The sequence below is a fragment of the Watersipora subatra genome, chromosome 3 (assembly GCF_963576615.1).
Source record: "Watersipora subatra chromosome 3, tzWatSuba1.1, whole genome shotgun sequence".
In the NCBI taxonomy this organism is placed as follows: Eukaryota; Metazoa; Bryozoa; class Gymnolaemata; order Cheilostomatida; family Watersiporidae; genus Watersipora; species Watersipora subatra.
Window position 1 is genome coordinate 30,690,662 of NC_088710.1, and position 17,720 is coordinate 30,708,381.

General features: G+C 38.3%; 1 protein-coding gene across 1 annotated transcript in view; it reads right to left on the reverse strand.

The window, feature by feature from the left end:
• Positions 1–911: 911 nt before the first annotated feature.
• Positions 912–17,720, reverse strand: part of LOC137391101 (trichohyalin-like) — a 40,843-nt gene continuing 24,034 nt past the window's right edge. Inside the window, exons 13-23 of the mRNA XM_068077461.1 lie at positions 16,983–17,125; positions 15,079–15,256; positions 14,660–14,698; positions 14,403–14,500; positions 11,782–11,961; positions 10,460–10,594; positions 8,364–8,504; positions 7,171–7,275; positions 4,473–4,563; positions 3,460–3,593; positions 912–1,232 (exon numbers count right to left, since the gene is read on the reverse strand). Of these exons, the coding sequence (XP_067933562.1) occupies positions 1,086–1,232; positions 3,460–3,593; positions 4,473–4,563; positions 7,171–7,275; positions 8,364–8,504; positions 10,460–10,594; positions 11,782–11,961; positions 14,403–14,500; positions 14,660–14,698; positions 15,079–15,256; positions 16,983–17,125 (1,391 nt within the window). The 3' untranslated portion in view covers positions 912–1,085. The remainder of the gene's footprint in view (positions 1,233–3,459; positions 3,594–4,472; positions 4,564–7,170; positions 7,276–8,363; positions 8,505–10,459; positions 10,595–11,781; positions 11,962–14,402; positions 14,501–14,659; positions 14,699–15,078; positions 15,257–16,982; positions 17,126–17,720) is intronic.

Genomic DNA, 17,720 nt, shown 5'->3' on the forward strand with positions numbered 1-17,720 from the left:
GAGGATGTCAAGGAATATAATGGTCTGACAGCATTTTACACACATGAAATAACTGCCAAATTTTTTAATGTAATCTGAAAACCGCTATGGTTTTACCCTGTTGCCGTTTTACGGTGAAAACCGATATAGTTTTACGTAAATAGGTTAAATTTTAAGTTGAAACTCTAAGAATTGTCTGCTCAGTTTTATTCATACAAATAGGTTCTAGTGTAACTTTATTAACTTTGTGAATAAACCTAGACAGTCAACACACCAGAGTAGATGATCTTTATCAAGATAATTAAGTTACACTTGCAACTCTTACATCTTTACCTATATTAGGCAGTGTTGATCAGCTTCAGCCTTACTAGTACCCTGACTGTCAGGTGCTCCGTGGGAGAGCATCAGGTGTAATAACTATGTATACAATTAGTATAAAAGGCAAATGGCTGGTCGATTGGTGAAATTGTTAAAGTGATGTCTACTAAGATACATGGCGAGAATACAAATAGTGAATGCTGTAATATTTTTTCCGACACCCTACCATGGTGCCGAACACAGAAGTGTTATTAGCAGACTACACTCCTCTACCATGGCGCCGAACAGAGAAGCATGATCAGACTACAGTCCTCTACTATGATACGTTACATATTTAAGTTTGCTATTTACAATGTGCAATTATTCGTCTAATCTATTCAATACGGAAGTTTAACTGCCTAATTTTAGTAACAAAATTAAACATATGTTTATTTAACAGACTTATTCTTTTTAGATTAGGAGCAAAATTTTCAGCAACTCTGCGAATGGAGCATAAGTGCAGCCGAGGAAGTCTGTGATTACAGGGTATCCTGATTGGCTGCTACCCTCTGACAAGGTGAACTATAAACCTGCCAATAACATAATAATATTTTATGTGTTATATTTATGCAAAGAGACATTCAGGGATAGAAAAATACAAAACTGGACGGAAACTTTGAGCAATGAAACATAAAATATAATATAATTAAAACAAATAATGCTGCAATATCACAAATGGACGGAAAATAAATACTATATGATAAGGTTGGGTATTAAGATGATTGAGACAATCTGCAGACGGCGGTATGTCACTCCGCAGGAGGTGGGTCAGCAGCGGCTGCTTCCTTATTCTTTCTCTTAGCGAGTCGACGCTCTTTGAGAATTCTTTGCTTTTCTTCGAGGGAGAGTATCCTAGTTGGCTGCTCTGTCTCAGCGGCCCCCTCTTTGCCAATAGCCTGAGTAGCAAAAAGCTTTAAATTTATACCAAAAACTTCTAGAACTAGATCATACGTTAAGACCACATGCTATTTACATATTTCATATTACAGTGTTTCATATCCACACGGTACAGCTGAATATGAAACACTGTAGAAGCGTCTACGTTGAGGATATTCAACGAATTCGAAGAACAAAAACACATTCTTAACTTTTAGAAATATAAAATTACATTGGAATGCATTTGTGTTAATGTAGGCAAAGAGCTGCAGAGATGCCTATCATATACGTAACTGCACAAAAATAGTATCAGTGTACCAGAACGCAGACAAAATATTTGCCTAGCGCTATTATAGTATGCTGTGGGCATTACCTGCACTCAAAACAAACAATCGCCATGGCAACTGACCAAGGCAATGACAACTAGCCTGGCACACTGGGTAAAAGCACGGCAATCTTTAACCAGCCTTAGCACCAACTCGCCTTTCATCGAATTTATGGCAGCCATCTTAGAATGAGAAAAGAGTTCTCAATTGATCATGGTACAGTTGATTACCACTGACAGCATGATTACTAATACTGGAGTATGCAGCTAGGCATTGCAACTCATAACATTTTAACTGGTGTTCAATTGTTGTTTGCTCCCGGAAATATGCAAGTCTAAAACATTATGAGTTGGTGCTAGGAATGGCATATCCTGTCTGTAGAAAAAGGCAAGATCCTCTATACGCTATGACAAGACGATTTGCACACGCAATGAAATACGTAATAGGTATAGGTCGTGTATGCTAAGTAAAAATGTGCTGGAGGCAGCAGTAGGAACAGGTGAAACAACAGCATGGCACTGGAATGGCACTGGAATGGCATAGGGAGCACACCGGATACATGGCAAGGAACAGTAGGTAGAGAAATTAAAGCTGCCATATTACGTTTCACATAGTTGCTGTTCTCTTCCTCGCTTCAAGGAAGCTTTCTCCAGCATCCTGCGCATAATGTTCTTTTGAAACAGTTGTATAAGTTATATAAATCAAGCAAGTGATAACATACAAACAGACTGGCCTGAGTATTAACAGAAGAATATAACAGCACAAAATATATTTTTACAAACTAAATTAAGCCCTGCGTACCATAGAGATCTAATGGTATAGCATTACATACTGTAGAATACAACATGTTTATCTTCAAGAGCTGTAGAATGTCTAGGGTTACGGAATAAATCAAATTAAGCCTTCCGTGCTGTAAAAATCTATCAGTAATGTATTATATGCTGTAGAACATTAAACCTCAATATGAACAAGCAGCAGAACAATCCTTCGTTTTTCGTGACGTCATTTTATCGTTGTCGGCCATCTTTATAGACAATTTTATCGTTAAAAACACAAAGCTTTTGCAATGATAATTTGAAAACAATGTTTTTGTTTGCAATTATTTATTTCAGTATCAAAACAACACCTAAAAGTACAAGTAAATAAAGTAAAAACGATCGTTTTCTACAAATATGGCGGCTTTTTCGTGAACGAGCGCATGTGCAAACGACTTGATGACGTAAAAAAACGATGGATTAGTGTTGTTATTCAAGTACTGTAGAAAGTCACATGGTATTAAACACATGTGACTTGCAAATTGATCTGATTGGAGAAGGCTTGAAACATGCTAAAATCCAAAGTGTGGGTATGGCGTTAGGAGGAAGCTAAATATTTTTCAACGAAGGTGGAGGCTCACTCCTGTTATGTAGGCAGCAGAAATGAATATAAATAAGATATGAAGTATACATGTACATTCTATGGTTGTAATACATACGCAGCAAACACTTTACGGTAAAACCTGCAACTCTTTGAGACTAAAATACAAAACCGTGTCTTCTGTAACATGTTCGCCCCTTTGAGTTCTAGAATATGCAAGAACATACAGCTTCTACAACTTCTGTCTAATTCATCTATAATGGGTAATAGAAACTTGGCGTAGGGATGTTTACAGGAAAATATCCTATATCCAACATTTAAAAATTACTTTGTTCTGGTGCAAGATATCTTCGCTAAACATCTGCTGCAAATACCAAAATGCAAATGAATTTTATATGCTACTAACATCATACATTACTTAATGGTAATGACTATGCTGTGCAGCATTTAGGGACCCTGTAAAAGTCGAGGAATATAGCCAGAAATTAACAGATACTTTGTTGATTTGATATAAAGGGTGGCGTAAGTCAAGAATCAACCATGTAAAGTATAGCTATCAGCTTACCAAGGATGCCCTTCCTTCTCTTACTCCTTGAGACTCATCATCAAACCGTTTTTGTAGGTTGGCTGCCAGTGCTTTCATCTGCTCATCCTTGGAGCCTCCCTTACTCGTGTCTACCAGATGCTCAAAAGAAGTCGCTGGAAAGTGAAAACATAGAGTGGCCTGACATGCTGGTCACAGATCAGTGACACAATAATGATAAATACTCGTTAAATACTCAGCCAAACAACAAAATACTTCGGTAAGTTTACTGGAAAACTAGTCAAAGTTGTAATGGAAGTGAAAAAGGAATGACTTCTTTCCAAATATTGCCTACAGGAAGACAACTCTCACCAAATGTTATTATGGGTGTGTTAGAGAGGTCCGTTTTATGAAAAAGCAGCTAGTATAAATTATATGCCTCAATGACCCATGACAATAAAGTACTCAAGGAGAACGTGAAAACCAATAAATTTGAAGAAACCATCATTCATGTATGGCTAGATATTAACTGCCCAGCGCTCCTTAGAACTTTGCAGTTGATATTATCGCCTTATCTAGTACAGGAATGGGCTTCACATGGCAGCCGCTATAAATGGCGGAGTTCAGAAATGAAAGAGACAGTTCTCACTATACTATTGGATTTCACTTCTTACTTACACTTTCTACTTACACTTTTTACTTACACTTTCTACTTACTCTTTCTACTTACTCTTTCTACTTACACTTTCTACTTACTCTTTCTACTTACTCTTTCTACTTACTCTTTCTACTTAGTCTTTCTACTTACTCTTTCTACTTACACTTTCTACTTACTCTTTCTACTTACTCTTTCTACTTACACTTTCTACTTACACTTTCTACTTACACTTTCTACTTACACTTTCTACTTACACTTTCTACTTACACTTTCTACTTACACTTTCTACTTACTTTTTCTACTTATTCTTTCTAATTACTCTTTCTACTTACACTTTCTACTTACTCTTTCTACTTACACTTTTTACTTACTCTTTCTACCTACACTTGCTACTTACATTTTCTAGTTGGTTTGGCCATCATTGTCTTTTCGTTCTTGATCCGAGCAATTCTCTCTTTCATCTTAGACACCTGCTGTTCCCTGTCCTCCTGCAAACAGAGCAGACTGGTGAACAAATAGTAGACATAGGTATATCATACAGCTCTTTAGATACAGAGCATTTTTACCATATGAAATGCTAACACAAAAAAGTCGGTTAGTAGATGTGATTCACTCCCTGTTTAAAAATTGACGCAATATTAGTTATGCGCAGGTCATATATTAGTTACGCGCAGGTCATATATTAGTTACGCGCAGGTCATATATTAGTTACGCGCAGGTCATATATTAGTTACGCGCAGGTCATATATTAGTTACGCGCAGGTCATATATTAGTTACGCGCAGGTCATATATTAGTTACGCGCAGGTCATATATTAGTTACGCGCAGGTCATATATTAGTTACGCGCAGGTCATATATTAGTTACGCGCAGGTCATATATTAGTTACGCGCAAGTCATATATTAGTTACGCGCAGGTCATATATTAGTTACGCGCAGGTCATATATTAGTTACGCGCAGGTCATATATTAGTTACGTGCATGCCATATATTAGAATTAAATATACAATATGACTGAATATACTCAAGTCTTATATTAGAAATGAACAGACGATGTTACTGGATATTTTAATTTTGAAATCAAGTTAAAAAAGACATGTAATCATAAGCAACATGGTATTACCATGTTTTGTTGTTGTTTTGTTCTGTTATTTAAATATAATATGATTTGAGCAAATTAATTTAGAAATACAAAACCCAACATTTTGATAAAAGCAAATAATTATTAGTTAACTTAGAATTTTTTTAAGGCAATATTCAATACACTCTAGGTTTCATCGTATATGCATTACTTGATACAACTAAAAAAATTAAAATTAAATGTTCATTTTTATGAAATACAATAAATGGACAGACATGTTTTTAAAGTCAAGCTAACGAGATGAGATATTAAAAACTGAAGTCTTCAGTCATAAAAATATTTCAACGCTCAAGGACAGTGGGTGTTGCTGACAAGTAGAGGTGTAACGAGACACGAGACGTCTCGAGTATCGACCTGTCTCGTCTCGTATCGGTCTCGTCTTGACTTAACTATTGCCAAACTCGAGACAGGAAATAAAACTAAAGCGCCTTCACACGGTTGTTAAAACATGGCTTCTTGCGGTAGCAACAACTCCATATATTGTAATGGATTGCGGGCAACTGCCTTTAAAGTTATACCCGGTCCGTTACTACCTGTTGCTATTGATTATGTTGGCCACCGAGTCTAATCATGTAGTCCGGACAACGGCCCTGTTAATATATTGTAGTTCGGTTTTGTGCCCTTAAAACAGATACCGGGTCGTATCTAATCACCCTTCAGATAATCCAATTTAAAAACTAAGACTATTGCGGGTAAATTGTCTGTATTTTATCGTATTGTGTCTAAACACCAAATGCCCTTCATAAAATTCGAGCCTCTTTTATATACTACCAATTGCGGGTAAAACTTGCCCGGACACGGAGAAACGAACGAAAGGCCGTGTCGACCATAGTCCGTGTTCGGTTAACAATGACGTTATTGTTAGTTCAATATAAGAATATACATGTACATGTATACAGTAATTCATATAATTTCACGAGTACAATTTAAATATAATTCACATACTACAGTTAATACACAAACAAAACTTAACATTAATGAAACGATAAGAATGAAAGTGTGATCGTGTGTTCTTTTAGTTGCGGTATTTCTTTGTAGAGCGATGGCTATCGGTTTCATTACAAGTTACATTAAAAAGTAAGACCTATTCGATAGATGGTAAAAATATACATGTACAAAGCAATATGTTTATAATAATTATTATCAATCAAGCTCAAAATTCTTAGAAATATGTAACTTCGGTATTTTAGAGCTGTTTGTGTTACTTTTGTTTACAAAAACTACATGCATATCACTATTAAAATGTTGTATTTAAATCGTTTACACCAGGTGAAAATTAAATTTAAAAAGAGGTTTATCAATTTTATATATATTAAGTACGCTAGTACTTGTAGTGAAATCATCACCAAATGCTCATTATTTTACTGTCTCGTGTCTCGAATTTTTACAAGACAGTCTCTCGAGTCTCGTCTCGAACTTAAAAAACCTGTCTCGTTCCACCTGTACTGACAAGTCTTGAACCCTTAGATCGTTGAGACTTGCACCAACAAGTTCAAACACAAGAGTATACGCATGCTTGTAGTACGCATTGCATCATTCTGTTTAGTAGTTATACCCTTTCAGTTCTTATACAGCCATCTGTTGCCATAAGTGATTTGTATGAGTTTATAGAACTGGTCAAGATATCAGACATTCTGTTTGTTTTAACTGTAAACTTTTTTCTGATAGACCAGCTCAATTGCTAAGCATATTTTTCAACATCTGCTGGTTTCATGACTCATTATTTCTTTACCGAATCAGGCTAGTACAACTAGTACCAACACCAAGAATAGCTTTAGTTTCATATTTTTCAACAGCTGCTGGTTTCATGACTCATTATTTCTCTACCGAATCAGGCTAGTACAACTAGTACCAACAACAAGAATAGCTTCAGTTTTATATTTTCATAATGTCCAATAAAGAATCAAGCTCTTAGCCTTAGTGCCTCAACAATCACCAAAATGCCTAATATTTACCCGGTTAGAGCGTTCAAACATTGTCTTCTGTTTCTCTCCTATAGAGAAAATGGCCTCCACTTCCGAGTGTCTTCTTAGCTGTTTCTGCTGCCGCCTGGCCCTAACCTAAGAACAATCAAGTAAACTACATTTTATATGTATATTATGGTGAAATACTTACAATAACTCTACAGATGCTGAACTTGGGCAAAATGACAACAATAGTTTACATTTCTGTGAACTCTTATATTTGGAGTTATCTTCTATGCGCAACACTAGATAAAAAGAAATTGGCACAGCATTTACCTCATTGATTAAGACGAGACCCACAAGCAGATTCAATAGCACTAAACATTTAGTAAACTTCCTTTTTAGACTACAAAGGGTTGACTAACGTAGCCTAAAATCTCTTTTTAGACTACAAAGGGTTGGTTTACGTAGCCTAAAATCCCTTATAACTTAGAAAAACTCGAGCTACACTTTTCAATGATCTATTACAGAGGCAAAGACAGACTTACTGTTAACCCGACTTCTACAACTCGTTTATTGTATACCATCATGTATCTTAATTTTTGTAGAAATGATAAAACTTTTCCAACATTGTGAGGGGTTTTCAGCTAGAGTTCAAACGCTATATGCGTAACTCCCCATAATACTGACTTACATAGAAGACCATAAAACGTATTTAGTAAAGCGAACGATAAAACTCTCTTTGACCTAGCAAGCGATTTTAACAAGAATAGCCTAAGAATATAAATGCCTAAAATATGGTTATAGAAATGCAATGAGCTGACAAACAAATGGTGAGAAATATGGTGTGACTTTTAGCCTTTGAATGAGGTCATGCACCAGCATCAGGAACTAATTATTGTTGTCAGGGAACATCAAAAACATGTCTGTCATATGCTGATAATTGCCAAAAAACAAAGACAAAAGGTGTACCTTGAAGGAATACAAGATGATCAGATGATGCTATACATAACAGACATTCAAGGAGCTACGGCTGATATGTTCTTTGGCTAACTAAACGAGAAACCAGCGAGAGCTGATAAGATTGGCTATAAAAGCACATCCTCCGTGAATTCCTGACTTAACTCACACAACTGAAACACTGACAACAAGCTTGCATTAGAAATGATAGCAATAACTCTTTCTCTCTGCTGATATTACCATAAGTGTTATTGCTTGAACATGAGAATGAAAATAGAACTAACCATCTCCTCCTGCCTCCTCTGCTCTTGAGACCGGGTAAGTTCAGCCCGGTGTGTTTCCTTTACCAGCTTCTGCCACTCCTTGTCTTTTTGTTCGTCTGATACTTCCACTACGGTTCGCTCCCGCCTTAGCGCCATCATCGGCTAGAAACAAAAACGGGACAGTGTATGCACCCTCATACAAGGGGAATAGAACTGGTCTATGCACCCTTATACAATGTGAACAGTACTGGTCTATGCACCCTCATACAAGGGGAACAGAACTGGTCTATGCACCCTCATATAAGGGGAACAGAACTAGTCTATGCACCCTCATACAATGTGAACAGTACTGGTCTATGCACCCTCATACAAGGGGAACAGAACTGGTCTATGCACCCTCATACAAGGGGAACAGAACTGGTCTATGCACCCTCATACAAGGGGAACAGAACTGGTCTATGCGCCCTCATACAATGTGAACAGTACTGGTCTATGCACCCTCATACAAGGGGAACAGAACTGGTCTATGCACCCTTATACAATGTTAATATAACTGGTCTATGGACCCTCATACAAGGGGAACAGAACTGGTCTATGCACCCTCATACAAGGGGAATAGAACTGGTCTATGCACCCTCATACAAGGGGAATAGAACTGGTCTATGCACCCTCATACAATGTGAACAGTACTGGTCTATGCACCCTCATACAAGGGGAACAGAACTGGTCTATGCGCCCTCATACAATGTGAACAGTACTGGTCTATGCACCCTCATACAAGGGGAACAGAACTGGTCTATGCGCCCTCATACAATGTGAACAGTACTGGTCTATGCACCCTCATACAAGGGGAACAGAACTGGTCTATGCACCCTTATACAATGTTAATATAACTGGTCTATGGACCCTCATACAAGGGGAACAGAACTGGTCTATGCACCCTCATACAAGGGGAATAGAACTGGTCTATGCACCCTCATACAAGGGGAACAGAACTGGTCTATGCACCCTTATACAATGTTAATATAACTGGTCTATGCACCGTCATACAAGGGGAACAGAACTGGTCTATGCACCCTTATACAATGTGAATAGAACTGGTCTATGCACCCTCATACAAGGGGAACAGAACTGGTCTATGCACCCTTATACAATGTGAATAGAACTGGTCTATGCACCCTCATACAAGGGGAACAGAACTAGTCTATGCACCCTCATACAAGGGGAACAGAACTGGTCTATGCACCTTTATACAAGGGGAACAGAACTAGTCTATGCACCCTCATACAAGGGGAACAGAACTGGTCTATGCACCCTCATACAAGGGGAATAGAACTGGTCTATGCACCCTCATACAATGTGAATAGAACTGGTCTATGCACCCTCATACAAGGGGAACAGAACTGGTCTATGCACCCTCATACAAGGGGAACAGAACTGGTCTATGCACCCTTATACAAGGGGAACAGAACTGGTCTATGCACCCTTATACAAGGGGAACAGAACTGGTCTATGCACCCTTATACAAGGGGAACAGAACTGGTCTATGGAACCTCATTCAAATTTATTACACATAAACATACTTATTTAGTAATCATCGTAAACTGATTGGTTCAGTACATCTTCAGTTGCTTATAAAATGAGGTCATAAAACGCCTGCTACGCAAATCATGTGAAATGAAAAGGGTACAAGAAAGGGTAAGCAAGAATTCTGTCAAGATCTAACAACAAGAGACCCACTGGCATGTAGTTTATGACAAGAGACCCACTGGCATGTAGTTTATGACAAGAGACCCACTGGCATGTAGTTTATGACAAGAGACCCACTGGCATGTAGTTTATGACAAGAGACCCACTGGCATGTAGTTTATGACAAGAAACCCACTGGCATGTAGTTTATGACAAGAGACCCACTGGCATGTAGTTTATGACAAGAAACCCACTGGCATGTAGTTTATGACAAGAGACCCACTGGCATGTAGTTTATGACAAGAGACCCACTGGCATGTAGTTTATGACAAGAGACCCACTGGCATGTAGTTTATGACAAGAAACGCACTGGCATGTAGTTTATGACAAGAAACCCACTGGCATATAGTTTATGACAAGAAACCCACTGGCATGTAGTTTATGACGTTGCCAAATGCATCTTTAACAGTTTTAGGCCTGACAAATCTTTCCAACTCCTCCTTCTTTTCTTGCGCTTCCCGTCGGTTTCTTTCTGCTTTTCTCTTCGCCAGTCTTTCACTCATCTGTCCGACAAACCAAATCAATCATATTATTAAACGAACCTGATTGACAAGACAAGACTAAAGCTTCACATTAAGACGTTCAGCAAAATTGAATTGCGTAAAACTTACAACAAATTGCAATACTGTTAATGTTGAATAAAAACATATTGTTGATATGTAGATACAGTGAAACATGGATAACTCGCCCTCGGATATAGCGAACACATGGTTAACTCGAATGGATTTGCTTGGTCCGTTCCCACGCAATGATAAATGGCTCTATATAACTCAAACTCAACACTGTTAATTCGAACGGTTTTTTGCCCAACGGCTACCGAAACGGTTGCTATCGCTTTAGAAAATCACTTTATTCCAAGCCATAGAGGTAAACCTCAACTTTTCGTAATTCATAAGCATCGTTATTACCACCATCGGCAAGATATTTTTGTCAACGACTTTTCTAAAGGTTTGGTGAAATTTGATTTATACCAAACATTCGCGTAGCGATCGCCCTTCGGAAGCGAGGTAAAGTGAGGTAATCTTTGCATAAACTTCAAGAAAAATCGGCAAAATTGATCGTGGGTAAAACGCTCAAAAGAAAAAGATGTCTTTTCTTTTGAGCATTTCAACAGCGATCAAGTTTTGCCAATGTCAATCTAAAAAACGCCTGTCCTGGCAATAACATCACCTCAAACAACGAACCAATCTCTAGTGATAGAAAAATCAATACTTTTTGATAAAAACGTTTTAAACTTTACACTAGAAGCATTTAATTTGAAACAAGCCATTTGTGCTTTTGATTTATATTATAGATTGCATATGTACATGTATATGTACTAATAAATATGTAAATACATGGACTTGTGACAGTGCTCTGATAACTTGAACGCTCTGATAATTCGAACACTTTTGCTCGGTCCCTTGAAGTTTGAGTTATCCGAGTTTCACTGTATATACATTTGTATATCACAACTCAGTAATCTAAAACAGTTTCCTTTCAATTCAAACTCATTTGGCTAACAAGAAGATATCATGTAGTGAGTGACGATAAGACAGATGCTGAAAGTGACAGGTGAGGTACCAGTATTAATGAGAGGTGATGTTTGACAGATGTCTAACAGTAGCCGCTACTGTAACTGACAGATGACAGTTGACTAAAACAAGGAATGGCAATATTTGACAGGCGAATGCGAGTGATAACAAGTTACCAGATCTCCTTGTCTGCCCTGTTCTTGTTCATGGGCATTCTTGTGAGACAGATCATTAGCAGTGGCCTCCTCCAGCAACCTCTTAGCAACGCTGACATCTTCAGCAAACCGAGCTTGCTTCTTGGCGCGCCGACGCTCCAACATCATTTCATTCTGTCTCTCCATTTGCTTGGCCACTGCCTGATACAGAAAAAATATCACACAACTAGGTGATGAACCGTAATACAACCATAGTACTCTACTACGCATGTGTGCTAACGGGTAGGCAAAATGGACCATGGTAAATCTTCTGAGATTGCCACCAACATGAAAATAAAAGACTGTCACATCGGTGAGTAAAATTGACATAGCTATTTATTCCAATAAGGAGTTTTATTAGATCGGAAAGATTTCGCTGAATAACTAAAAAAGTTTTTGAACACAAACCATCCTGACATTCTCAAAGACTGAGGAGGTTACTATGTAAACTGTACATGCTCTTCGGTGGAGATGGCTAGCAAGCATGGTTACATAGTGTGATAAATGGTCAGTAGTACAGACCTATAATAGAGTGTACAGTGAGTAATCAGAGTCAGCAGTACACACATATAATAGAGTGTACAGTGAGTAATCAGAGTCAGTAGTACAGACCTATAATAGAGTGTATAGTGAGTAATCAGAGTCAGTAGTACAGACCTATAATAGAGTGTATAGTGAGTAATCAGAGTCAGTAGTACAGACCTATAATAGAGTGTATAGTGAGTAATCAGAGTCAGTAGTACAGACCTATAATAGAGTGTATAGTGAGTAATCAGAGTCAGTAGTACACACCTATAATAGAGTGTATAGTGAGTAATCAAGGTCAGTAGTACAGACCTATAATAGAGTGTACAGTGAGTAATCAGAGTCAGTAGTACAGACCTATAATCGAGTGTATAGTGAGTAATCAGAGTCAGTAGTACGGGCCTATAATAGAGTGTACAGTGAGTAATCAGAGTCAGTAGTACAGGCCTATAATAGAGTGTACAGTGAGTAATCAAGGTCAGAAAGGGTAAGCTTACAATAACAGTCAGCAGTAGCAGCAAAATCTAGATAGGTGTTTCTGCAAGATGTTAGTAACAAGCCAACTGTTAGTGTATTATTAGTAGCGTCTACTAGGAGTAGAACACTCTTTATCAACAGTCTGTAAAAGATGAATTTGCACAAAATTTTAGCAGATTTTATTTGCGATTGTTTTTGATGTTTGAGATTATCTGACTGTCAGGATATTTATTGATTAACATCGAAAAACTTGATTATGGTTAAAACGTGCAGATGAAGCAAACGCACGATTATGATGTCTACAGTGGTAAAGAGACCGACAGAATAGACACGCGTAATGCTACCACTTGAATGCAATCGCTTATATCGACTATCGTAATGATAGCAACTAATGACATCATTTCGCACATCTTTTTCTTCTGAGCATTTTAAATATGATTAAGTTTTTGAATTTATCAGTAAGGCTATTTCAAGACCGGCAGTCAGGTGATCTAACTGTCAAACTTGAAACATCCTAGCAATCGGATTACCTCCAACACTAAAAACAACAACAAATGATAGAAAAATACCGACGCTTTCTGATAAAATCTAGTAACATTTTGTGTAAGTCAATTTTCAAGTGTAAGCTGTCCATAGTCTGTAACTACTAGAATGAGGCAGTAGTAGCAGCCATTTGAATAACAATCATGACTCATCAGGTATAGCATGTCTTCAACTCAATAACAAGAATACAAAGTCTCTTATGAGCTAAGACCAGACGTCAAACCAAATGCATTGTTAGGTACTTGATACTCAAGCGGGTTTATATCTCGGTTCAAAAAAAAAGGTTGGATGACAGGGCACGGCTATAGCGCCTATTACACATGCATACACATTCCACATACCTTAGGGGTGTCACCAGAGTGACACTTATATATAAATATAGCAAACCTCTGATTAGTTGCGATAAGAATTTAAAAACTGGAACAAGTATTACATTTGCTGATATGACTAAGTATTTAAAAATTGAAGTTAATCAAATATATTGAACATGTATTAAATTTGACAGTAAAAAACTACAGGCTATCTGGTAAGGAAGCAATTAACTTTGTAGAGGCTTTAACATAAAAGAACACATTTAACCACAAACAGGCATACTTTGATGAATAATAATTTACAATTGTTACAAAGAATGTGAGGCAGAGACTTGAAGGGAAACGAGTAACACTGACTGTTTCCATCGAATAAGTTACACTCTTGCCATTAATCTAATCGCAATTCAATACAGAAAATACAGAAAAATAAGTCAGGCTTCCTACAATACAATAAGTCCGACCTCCTACAATACAATAAGTCAGACCTCCTACAAAACAATAAGTCAGACCTCCTACAAAACAATAAGTCAGACCTCCTACAATACAACAAGTCCGACCTCCTACATTACAACAAGTCAGACCTCCTACAATACCAGTCAGACCTTTTACAATACAATAAGTCAGACCTCCTACAATAAAGGTCAGACCTCCTACAATACAATAAGTCAGACCTCCTACAATACAACAAGTCCGACCTCCTACAATACAACAAGTCAGACCTCCTACAATACAACAAGTCAGACTTACAGCTTTCTGAGCAGAATGTTCAGCCTCTAGCTGCTTCAGAAGTGCTTCCACCTCTACTTCGTGGCCATCCTTGGTGATGACATCTTCACCACGATTTTCTAAAAAAGAAAACCATTCCAGGCTTAAAGAGCGTGAGAGATAAAACACAGCTACATCTCCAAGTACTACTGCAACACAAAATCACTCTGTGACAGCGTTTTAGTGAACCATTCCATGCAGGTGCTCTGATGATATGTGATTCATGCGTGTCTACATACCAGCAGAGTCTACATCCATTTGTTTCCGAGTAAGTAAATCTTCAACCGAAACATATATTATATATATTATACTATATATATTATATTATCTCATATATATATTTCGTGTATGTAAAAATTAAACTAGTAAAATGACAATCAAGTGCTGATAAATCAGTAGCACACAATCACCAGCTTACGAATAGCATTGACTTATCAAATCTAATCCACAGCATGATCAGTAGCACACAATCACCAGCCTATGAATAGCATTGACTTATCAAATCTAATCCACACCATGTACGACTCTCTGATCAATGAATACCTTGTACTCAGCCTTATCAAGTTATGGAGCAGTATACTAACAGAATTGAAGCAATGTAAGGAGTGCAATGGAACGTTGTGCTTTACACATAAAAATGTGAGTGGCAAAAACATACGAGCATCCAGAAGTTCCTGTTTTTGAGCCTCAAACTTTTCATCCAAGTCAACTTGCTGCGCTGTCCACTTGTGTTCGTCATCCAGGATAGCAAAAAGGCTGGAGATGAGATTATTGTACTGGCCTTTGTCTATGCTGATGTTGTATGCATCCAGGAGTTTCTCTAGCACAGAATCCTCCTATAAGTCAACATTTGTTAGTCGCAACTAATTCGACTTTTCTTTTTAACTCAATTTTACTACCTTGAAAGAAAACAATCTAATCAACGCTCGAAAGTAAACTGCTAGTTCATCACATCTATGGCATAAGATTACTAAACTATAAGCTACTGGCATTAAGCCAAATGATGCTCAGAGTTTTTTTTCACTTTTAATGCATTGCTTCACAACAAAAATCCAAAAATGCAGTAATTTTAAACAATTGTCCTTGATGCATGCAAAAAAATTTGGGTTTCTAACGACAATAGATCGTGTGACATACTTCTACTGAAAATGAAAGTACTAAGGTTGTCAATTAAGCCTGGCATTGCTTGAAGTGGACCTCCTTTTGTACATTAAATAAGCCATAGTGAGTCTGCTCTTATAACTTTTCCTTCCTGTGAGAATTTACATTGCGGAACATCACTCTTATGAGACTATAGATTACGTTGTGGCGTTGGAATGCGGTGGAAAGGTACAAGTGGTAGCGTATCAGTCTACCAAACTGAATATCACGAGGCTGAGACCAGGGCAAAACATTTCTTTCATTTTCAACACAAATTGTTTGTTTCACGACGACAATCCATAAACATGTTCATTGAGGGTAAGTGTCCCTAATGCATCCAAAGACGGCTGCTTGAGTTTCTAATAAGATAGATCGTGGTACATTTATACAGAAAATGAAAGTACTAAGATTGTTAATTAAGCTTGGCATTGCTTGATGTGGACCTACTTTTGTATATTAATTAAACCATAATGAGTCTCCTCTTATAACTCTTCCATCCCATGAAATTAGTTAACGCCGCAGAAGATTACGGAACATCACGGAACATCACGGAAGATCACGGAACATCACGAAATATCATGGAAGATCATGGACGATGACAGAAGACCACGGAATATCACTCCTATCATTTACCATTTTGAGAGGCAACTAATTAGTGCTGTTGGCAGAACATCGGTCTACCAAAGTGAATGTCATGAGATCGATACCCACATAAAACAATAATTTATGAAGTACGTTAACTTCCACCTATATTATTTCTTCAGTGTAACGGTTTCAAGCAAGATTACAAGACCAGATTTTTATAATACACATGCAAGCTATATAGTCTAGAGCCATAGCTAATAATATTATAAGGTCGTAGCATTACTAGTGGCAGATAGTTACACCTGCAGCAGTTCCTGCTGGCAGATAGTTACACCTGCAGCAGTCCGTACTGGCAGATAGTTACACCTGCAGCAGTCCGTACTGGCAGATAGTTACACCTGCAGCAGTCCGTACTGGCAGATAGTTACACCTGCAGCAGTCCGTACTGGTAGCTTTAATATTAGTTGCTTTTTAATCGCGATCAAGTGTCATCAATTTTAATCTAGAAACATCCTGGCAATCAGATCACACAAAACATCAAAAACAATCGCAAGAAATAGAAAATACTGATACTTTTGGCTAAAATATACTAAGATTTTCTTTTACTAAAGTTCTTCTTCAAAGTAGATATTAGTACGCTGGCACAGCAGTAATGTGCTTGACTTAGAAGCGGCATATCTGGGTTCGATTTCCGTACGGGGCAATCTTTTTCCTAACGCTATTAGCGTGACCTCGCACGAACATAATTCTCGTTAGAGTGCTGATTAGGAACTAGATAACTGCTAGTAAGAACCAGGTGACAGTCACCAACATCGAGATAAGAAGAAACCGACTCACCTCATTGATCATGAGCTCACTCGTGCTAGCTGCCTCGCTGTCCTGGCTCTCTTGAAGAGAAGCGAGGAGGGAGGTACAGGTCTCCCTCACTCTCTCCAGAGTGTAAACACTACCATCTTCTCCATACGATGCTCGCAGAAGCACTATTAAATACTTAGTATGTTACAACATCGAAATCTACAAACTTTCTTACCTAAAAACTTTAAACATTTCTTTGTTCCCAGCGATACTGACGAGCCTGGAAACCCTACCACAGAGTGAGCCTGGAAACCCTACCACAGAGTGAGCCTGGAAACCCTACCACAGAGTGAGCCTGGAAACCCTACCACAGAGTGAGCCTGGAAAACCTACCACATAGTGAGCCTGGAAACCCTACCACAGAGTGAGCCTGAAAACCCTACCACAGAGTGAGCCTGGAAACCCTACCACAGAGTGAGCCTGGAGACCCTACCACAGAGTGAGCCTGGAAACCCTACCACAGAGTGAGCCTGGAAACCCTACCACAGAGTGAGCCTGGAAACCCTACTACAGAGTGAACCTGGAAACCCTACCACGGAGTGAGCCTGGAAACCCTACCACGGAGTGAGCCTGGAAACCCTACCACGGAGTGAGCCTGGAAACCCTACCACGGAGTGAGCCTGGAAACCCTACCACGGAGTGAGCCTGGAAACCCTACCACGGAGTCAGTCTGAAAACCCTACCACAGAGTGAGCCTGGAAACCCTACCACAGAGTGAGC